At 36.8% G+C, this 9,218-nt stretch overlaps 1 protein-coding gene across 1 annotated transcript in view; it reads left to right on the top strand.

Annotated features, from left to right (window-relative positions):
• The window catches only part of LOC107103499 (ras/Rap GTPase-activating protein SynGAP-like), a 345,104-nt gene that overhangs the window by 228,336 nt on the left and 107,550 nt on the right, over nucleotides 1–9,218 (top strand). The window contains exons 4-5 of the mRNA XM_015403604.1: nucleotides 1,022–1,166; nucleotides 1,224–1,503. Of these exons, the coding sequence (XP_015259090.1) occupies nucleotides 1,022–1,166; nucleotides 1,224–1,503 (425 nt within the window). The remainder of the gene's footprint in view (nucleotides 1–1,021; nucleotides 1,167–1,223; nucleotides 1,504–9,218) is intronic.

Here is a 9,218-nt window from a genome sequence, read left to right as displayed (position 1 = left end):
CATGGGGTACCTAATAAAGTGGCCTGCGAGTGTATATATAAATAGATATAGATAGATAGATGTAAATATATCAATATATTTATCGACATATATATATATATATATATATAGAGAGAGAGAGAGAGAGAGAGAGAGCAAGAGAGATAGAAGCAGATATTTAAGTGTTTCAATATAACATTTTTGCATTTATGTTTTACAAAATGGAAAAACATTGAAACAACACAGTCATAATCTTTCTAATCTCATTTTGAAACTGAAAAATCAAAGAAGGAATCATGGAAAGGTTGTTCTTATCCTTCCACCTTGTCTTGTTCATTAACGGGAAGGTTACTTATTAATCCCATGACCAGAAGGCTATTTATGACTCTGTTACACTTTCAGAAGTTTTCCTTTGGGATACTTATTCAGTACTAATCTTTACTTTGGACTAATGATAGATGCAGGTTTTGTGAGAAAGTACTGAACCACGAATAGTTACAAATAAACACAGTCGATTAAAATTCACTCATATTTTGGATGAAGATCATCGCTTTCTGTTGGGTCACAGTTTCAGACTTTCATCTCTCAGCTGCAGGGTAGTGCAGTGCATGATGCTCGGGCTACATGAGGGGAAGTCAATAAGTGCTTTGTGTGTTTGATGATCTTCTTTATCCTTGCATCTTTCATTTCCTCTTCGCGAAGTACAGAATGTTAACATTTGCCTTATCAGCCATTCAGACAGAAAATCTTTCGCCCGGAAAGTCCAACACCTACTCTGTCGGTGTGAGACAGATGTAGGTGTATGTAAGTTTCTGCTTCGCCCTGCGGTTTGACCTTTAATGGTTTTATTTCTGTCTGCCTCGCCGTTGCACTCTGCTTAACACTCATTTTCAGGCGGACATGCTCTCCTGTAGCTATTTATTTTCACACCGCCTATGTTTCTCCTTCCCGCATCCTTCGACTTTGCAGTGAATATTTTGCAACCTGTCCTTATTTTACCTCGGATGTGGTCTCAGCCGTTGGTCTCTGCTCCTTCTTGCAGATCACCGTGCCAGGAGGAAGAGCATAGCCACTGGGAAGCAACCCAGCATGGAGGTCCCTCCCACTGCCCCCCTTCAACCCTTCCGACAATCCGTGAGTAACCCTCCCTGTCCTCGGCCTCGCTCGCTGCCTCCATCCCTCTCGCTGTCCCTCCTCCCTCCTCCCTCCCTCGGCCCACCTCAGACCTATGGCAGACGGGCAAGCGGCACCCCACCTCACCCCTTCCCGCTCTCCCTGGCTGTCTCCCCCTCCAACACCTTTTGCCCACCGGTGCAGCCACAGAAAAAGGGCTTCAAGAAAGGTTCGGCCACACCGCCCATGCCCCGCTCGCTGCCTCTCTCCCCCTCCCTGTCCTTTACCCTGCCCCACTCACCTGCCGCCTCCTCCTCCCCTCCCTTCTTGTACTGGGGAGGAGACTGGAGGGCTGCCGGTTCGAGTCCAGTGGTGGGAGGAACGTTTATTGAACCACTGCCCCCTGTTGAGGTATGTGACACAGAGATTACAGCTGTGTTTATATTGACTACAGGTACTAGAACCCTTTCCTTTTTTTTTTGCCAAGAATGTTTTTAAAGGTATTATGTGGTGGTGGTGTTTGGGGGGAGTCAGGCATTTTGACATCATGTGACTCGGTGGGCTTGTTTTCTATTTAAAATTCACAGGAATCACAAACAATTTAAAATTCCAGGATTGAATCCATTGGATTGTTGTTACCATTCTAAGGATGAAAGAGGTCATCACTGGGTCTTTTAGCAGGAAAACTGTTTGTTTGTGCGCTTTATGAGGGGGAGGGGAGGAGGTTGAGCTTTTGGCATTTGTTTAATCAAGTGATAGTGATGCAGCACAGAATGCAGTAGATGGATATTTAACTGGAACAGAGAAGCAGCAGTATAGCTGGTGGTATATATTAGGGCTCGGGAATTTGGACTTAAAATCTTATCAGAATATTTTGTGGTACTAATGTGATAACATTAAAAGTGACGATTAAATAAAAAAACAAACATACATTTCTTCTGTCTTAGGTACCTGCACCAAATATTGAATAAAATTGAAGAAAATCAGCTTCCTCAGGACACCAGATTATGACTTAGGTCACTAAGCATGTATTATATTGCTAAAGTTTGACATTTAAATCATGTTATCAAATTTGTTTATGCTTAAATGGGGAAAAAAAATGTTTTCCCAATTTTATCGTTTAGAGGATAGATCAAAATCCTTATCATATTAAGAAATATATGACAACAATAAGATAAGAGCAAAATTTCCTTTGACTTCAACTTGTTTCAACAATCCAGGAACTATTCGGTGATTTCCAAACTGAACTTTGTCATTTTTGGAAAAATGTCTGTATATATTGGTGGTGAAGATTTACAGTTATCCAGGTTATTCCAAAAAGGTTAAAAAAAAACAATCCAATGGACTTTGTTTCCAAGTTTGAAGACATTTCGCTTCCCGTCCAGGAAGCTTTTTCAATTCAAAATGTCAGTGGCTTTATACAGTAGCCCGAGCCTTGTTTTGGCTTAGATAAAAAAATAACAAACACAAAATCCCAGTATGGAAATAAATCTGTGTCGCTGGGATTTAAATTTAAAATGCCACTGAAATTTAAATGTTGTATGTTTGTACTTACTGTTTCAGTGTTGAAATATATTCAGAACACATTTTTGACCTAAAAAAAAATTCATTATCATTATTTCTACACAGATGAAATTCAAGCTTCAAGCTAAAAATGCACATTACTATTTCAGTGATTACATTCAATACTTATTTTTCAGTTAAATTTTTTGGGGTGTTAAAATGAGGAGGATTTGTCCCCTTGAAAGAAAAGGCTGTAGCGCCCCGGGGGCCTTCTCACTGGTTCTTTTCCTGGGAGCAAGTTATTTACTACTCTTAACTCAAACTGGGTAAAACATATAAAAAAAGACTATAAAACAGGAGTAAAAAAGTAACAGAGTTTATTCCAGATCAGGTCGTTACAAGACAGAGAAAAATGCTTAGAGCTATGCACAGCTGTGGGCTCAAAAATCACGTCCGCGAGCGTCCGGCAAAGTTTGAGCCCCGAACATCGTCATCACCTGCTTCTTATAGCTCAAGAGTCTATGTGTTGCATCATGTGGATGCTTAGCTGTCCGTATCAGAAACTGACACGCCATCCATGTCTTGAACTTCATGCAGCTTGCTTCTACGCTTCAGGGTTACAGATACAGTAGCTCTCCTATCAGACCGGCTCCAAGATGTGCCCATATCCTTTGTATTCTTAAAGACACAAAGGCTGTCTTGATTAGATGACCTCCGTACACACCGTGACATCCACAATGTGAAGGAAGGCCTTCTACTCTCTCTAATCTGACTAACAAAATAATAATGCAAATGATTTATAAAAGAATAAACCTAACAGTGGTTAAAATAATCTGCAATAATCTCCCTTTTTACACTGAATTTAGTCGCCGAATTCAACGCCAGTTGAATCTCAGAAAGAAAATATTGAGTTTGAATTTTGAAAGGTTGAATTTTTTTATATGCAGATTATTTTAACCCCAAAAAAATTTAACTTAAAAATAAGTATTGAAAATGTAATCACTTTGAAATAGGAATGTGAATTTTTTAGCTTGAAGAGAAAATAACAAATGAAATTTCATCTGTGTAGAAATAATGACAATAAATTTTTTTTAGGTCAAAAATGTGTTCTGAATATATTTTAACACTGAAAAAGTAAGTACAAACATACAACATTTAAATTTCAGTAGCATTTTTAATTCAAATCCCAGCGACACAGATTTACTTCCATATCCCAGGAAATTTCAAACCCAACAAGACCCCTTAAACAGAGACTACTGCATCCTAAAGACAAACCCCCGTAGACTAAATATGAGCGGAGTGGTGTCTGCAGTTCAATGCAGCGAGGAATGCTGTGATCTTAATATTGGAGAAACCAAACAACCTCTCCACAGACGCATGACCCAAAACAGAAGAGCAACCTCAAGACTCGACGGTACATCTACACCTTATGGATAAAGGACTTTCTTTTGAGGACCAGAATGTTTACATTTTCACTAAGAAGATTGGTGTTTTGAGAGGGGCGTGAAGGAACCATTTATGTTAAGAAAGAAAACCCAACCTTAAACAGAGGGGGTGGACTCAGCATTCAGCTTTCAAAAACCTACCATGCAGCAATTGAGTCGATTCCTTCCCGCTATCATCGCAGCCCCAACCCCTTTACAGGGGAACAGAAGACCTCGCCTATTCAGCCAGGCCAACGATTCCCTTTAACGACCCTCCTTTCAGAGACATAGACAGGTATTGGGCAATACAAGCTAACAAAGAACTAGGGATGCACGATATAATCGGCCCCCTATCGGTATCGGCCTGTATCGGCCTTAAAACTGAATTTCGGACATCGGCCACCCCACCGATATTTAACCCGATATTTGATCAGCTTCTGAGTTTCTGAAGTCTAAAAAAAAAAAAAAAACTACTTCTTCTTCTTCCTCAAAAACTTCTTTTTTACAGACTTAAAATCTTCTAAAGACGAGGGAAAAAATATTGATACATTAAAATATCACAATATCTTCATATGCTGATATTTTGCCATTTAAAAACACCATATCAATCTATTTTACTAATGAAATATTGCTATATGTCCTCGTTATGCTACGAAATCCCCCGAAAATTCACGAAATTTTGACAAATTTTTATATGTTGATATATTGACGCGGTATCGATCTATTTTACTAACAAAATCTCACAAGAATTTGCAAAATATCACGAGAGTTTGTAACAGAACGATGAAATTTCACGAGATTTTGAAAGTAAAATAGATCGATACCGCGTTTTTAAAAATCAATTTGATATCAGCATATGAAAATATATTTGAGTATATTATTTTTCAAAGTGTCAGAAATGGATAAGAAAACTGCTATTTTCAATGACTACTTATTTTTGTCCAGCTTTAACATCAGTATCGATATCGGTTATCGGCTACATGAGTTTTAAAATATCGGCATATCAGATATCGGCCAAAATCTCAATATCGTGCTTCCCAACAAAGAACCCAAATGACCGCCATTCCAAAGGGGTGGACCCGTTTGTTCGTTTCAATTGACATTTTTTCGAAGCCAAAACTAGGCTTTGTTTTTGGTTCACTCTATGAAGCCTCAAACTCAACTCCATTTCTGACACAAAGAAAGGGTCCGGTAGATTGTTTTTTTTTTTTTTTTACTTTTTTGGAAAGTCTTTATATATTAAGGAGAACCTGTAACCCGTTTCTGAAATTTTCCCTGAATTAGTGGAAAGAGAAGCCAAAAGAGAAAGACAAGGTAGACAAATCAACTTTAAATAGTATGAGCTGATAAACATAAGGCTGTTACTCTTCTCTATAGCAATAATCTAATTACAGTTATTTCAATAGATGTTTTATTTTATTAATTTTTATTACAAATGTCTTTGTGATTGCTTTTTAAAATGTGATCAATAAGGTAAATAAACAGAATGATGCTAGATAACAAAAAAAACAAATTGGAGTTTAATGAAATGCTCGGCTTACTCCGATTTATCAAGAGTCTGTAATTAAAGTTTAATCTCAGTCAGGTTAGAATGACATCTATGATGCCTGGAACCATGTGGGGTTTGAGTTTGGGAATCTCAGCTTTTAAATGATGATTTAAAGTAAATTAGGAGGCGCAGTTAAACAGGGAACGCAGCGATTCTTCAAATGTCAGAAGACGGAACGCATTGAAATCTAACTTCTTATTTATCTTTAAAATCAGATGGAAACCTCAGAGAGGAAACAGGAGGCGTTCCGTCTGCGGACAGAAATAATTATTTAGTGTTTAATTCACAGCAGCAGGAAGGAATCACACATGAAAGCTCTTCCAGGAGGGGTCTAAGTTTTCTCCCTCTGTGTCGCTCGCATCCTCTTTCTGTTACCCATCCTGCTGTTTTAAACACGCTCAGAATAGGAGAACGTGGTTTTGTCTCCTATTAGAAGAGACTATTTGCTGGCCATTCATTGTGACAAAACAGAAAATACTTACTTTGCACTTGAAAATAGCTGAATCCACATCATCCACTAGATGAAATGAAGACCCTCAATTTAGCTGTACATTTTGAAGTGTTTGTTGCACCAGCTCTGGTGAGTGTTTTTTGTGCATATAAATGTTTTAGTTTCTGTGAATTTGTTTATTTATGCCTGAAAGCAGGAAGAAAATCAAATCCTGGACAGAGGAGGATGACTAATGTGGTCCAGGAATCTTCTTTGGTTAATTCATCATTCAATATACAGCTATGGAATAAAGACAGTGCACCCTTTGTTTTATGTTTTAAAGTCGTAGGGAAATCATAATTAAATGTCAAATTATTCTGGCTTAAGAATGTATATAAATTAACTCTTTATCAGACCATATTGTCCCAAAATTTATAAAAATTTCAATTTAAAAAATAAATCGTTTCTTAAAATCTGTGGGGTTTTTTCGTTATCTTATGCAGGCCAGTTAGATATACGCAGTGATGGGAGTAACGGCGTTAAAAGTTACTAACGCCGTTACCTTTTTTAGTAACAAGTAATCAAAATTATTACACTTAATGTAACTATAACGCAGTTACCATTGCCGACACCCTGTTACTGCACGTTACTCAGGTCGCACAATGAACCTTTTCATATTCAGTGTAGCTCCTCCTTCCCTGCACATTCAGTGGTTGTCATGGCGATTTTCAATGAATATCCAGACCGAACACTGATAAACAAAAAATGTGTAACTTTAATGTCTTGTGACCCATTGAGACAAAATTAATGCTCAATAATTTTTTTCGACTATAAAGACCAGGCTCACATAGTTTTGTACAATTTAAATACATTTTTCGGTATTTAATCACTTTTTCTTTAAAATAAATGTTTTAATTTGAATAGATTTTAGGTCAGGTGACTGATTGACACAAAATAAAATGCCAGGTCATAATAATCGACAGGGCAGATTTATCAAATTTTACTTCATTTACTATTTTCATATACATTTCTGATTGGGAAAACCATGATTTAGTTTATTTTCTTATTTTAACAAAATCCTGTCATTTATTGTCCCTCTCTTAGGGAACCGCCGCCGCCCAGCATAAAGCTGCTGATGTCGGGTCTCCAAAATACACAGGGCTGCCAACTTTTTACCAAACCTTGAGTGAGATTTTAAAATAGTTTGGACAGGAAACCCTTTTCACGGTTAGATTAAAAGGCTCTGAGGAAAGGTGCAGCTATAGGTCGTAGGTTTTTAAGAGGATTTAAAGAAACTAAAAGGCAAAATGTGCAGTAAATGTTATTGAATAACAATAAGTGATTTGTAGTTATGTGGAACATTTTCACACAATATACATTATTTTCTATATTCTAGTGATTTTCAGACAATTTAACTAAAAGTATTGGCCCTACTAAAATACTTGCATCTACTGCAAACTAAGAATTTCACAACTGTGTTTATTAATAATTCTATGCAGCTCAAGTAAAATAAACAATGCGAAACAAATGAGTTATTACTGGATTACTGGCACTAATACAGAAACCAGTGCAATCAAATCCCGTGCAAACGACACTGAGTCTGAATATTTGATAATAGGCCAAGGATTAATAAGCTCATTATGTTATTGAATTTTTAAAATTAACAATTCAGACCTTCTAAGAAGCTGTAGATTCAAGAAAAACAATGAAACAAGACAGCATTTCTGTGGATGTTCAATTTTAGTAGATGTGATGGAAATTAAGTTTTTAAACATATTTAATGGGCCTAAATACATCCTTCTGGTTCCTCCTCTATGAATCCAGGATAACTAAGTTGTTCTGCACAACCTCTAAGTATGCGGTTGGTCTTTTCTTGGGTGGCTGATCTTTAGAAAAATAAAATGCAATGTTTTTTTTTGTTTTTGTGGACCTCCTATGGGTCTGTGAGGCATATCTGAATGCTTTAGAGATTTGTGATGGTTTAATTAGTCCTAAAATCCAACGGGAGATTATTCAACTAGACTGAGCAATAATTGTTTTACTTGTGAGCAAAACATGGACTAAAACTAAATCAGGAGGCTAAATTAGAGGAAACAAGGATTAAAGCTTGATTTAAAAAACAAAAACTATATGTTTTGATGTGATCCTGCACTCTCTCCACATTGATTATTTAAGCCAGCTGCTGTATAGTTTATTCATATTTACTCAAGTAGCCTACTATGCTTTAAATCTTTATTAATTTACAAAGTAAGTAAAGATAAGATAAAATTCAAATGGCATTCCTCGTAATAAATACTCAGAAATCTTGATCTTTTTTCAATATCTGGCTCAGCACAGTGAATTGTTGGGCTGGTGCAAAGATATGGACTGGATATAAACCTGACATGTCTTGGTTTGTGAGCACTAAGCTTGTGTTGAAAAGGCGGACTGGATTTTTATCAGCATGGTATTTTTATATATAAATAAGTGGAATGGAGTTGAGTTTTTATGTCCATAATCTTTGCGTGAAGAAATGGAGATAAGGAGTGAAAGCGTGTGAAGACACTGAGACGCGGGAGTCTAACACTCAATGGGTGAGAGTTGACAGCCCTGAATACATCACATCCTCAGATAGGCCAATAAAAAAATTAAATATTATACCCGTTTTTAACCTGAGGGGGGGTGCCAAACATTCAGGTTTAAACACAAAAGCAGAATTTCAACAAATATTTAGAAATTGTCAATAAATGCCAATAACAGGTAGACAGAATGATGAGAAATCCATTAAGTTTAAGTTAAAGTTTAATAAATCCAGAAATAAATGAATGAATGAGTGGGTCATCCTTTAATTGCTGCCTGTTTGGAAGGGTTGAAAGAAAAACTTTTTATAAAATTGCAGCAAAGCTCGATCTAATGATAACATGCAGCACAGATTCTTTGGTGTTTTTCACATGATATCAGGGGCGAATTTAGGAAATTTAGGACCCTAGGCAAAAACAGGCAGGGGGCCCTCTGAATTGAGAAGACAACACATAAAACAGACCAATTCTACAGATTAGGGCTGCAACTAACGATTATTTTAAAAATCGATGAATCGGCCGATTATTTTTTCGATTAATCGATGAATCGGACAAAAAATATTTTTTTATACTAACCTCTTTATTCCAAAATAAACATTTTAGACAGAACAAACAAGCACACAAGTACAGGTTGCTCATTAACTGTACTGGTGCAATATGAA

Source organism: Cyprinodon variegatus, unplaced genomic scaffold (genome assembly GCF_000732505.1).
Source record: "Cyprinodon variegatus isolate N-32 unplaced genomic scaffold, C_variegatus-1.0 Scaffold0, whole genome shotgun sequence".
Classification (NCBI taxonomy): Eukaryota; Metazoa; Chordata; class Actinopteri; order Cyprinodontiformes; family Cyprinodontidae; genus Cyprinodon; species Cyprinodon variegatus.
Note: the sequence above shows the minus strand (reverse complement) of the source record. Positions and strands in the feature narration are given on the sequence as shown.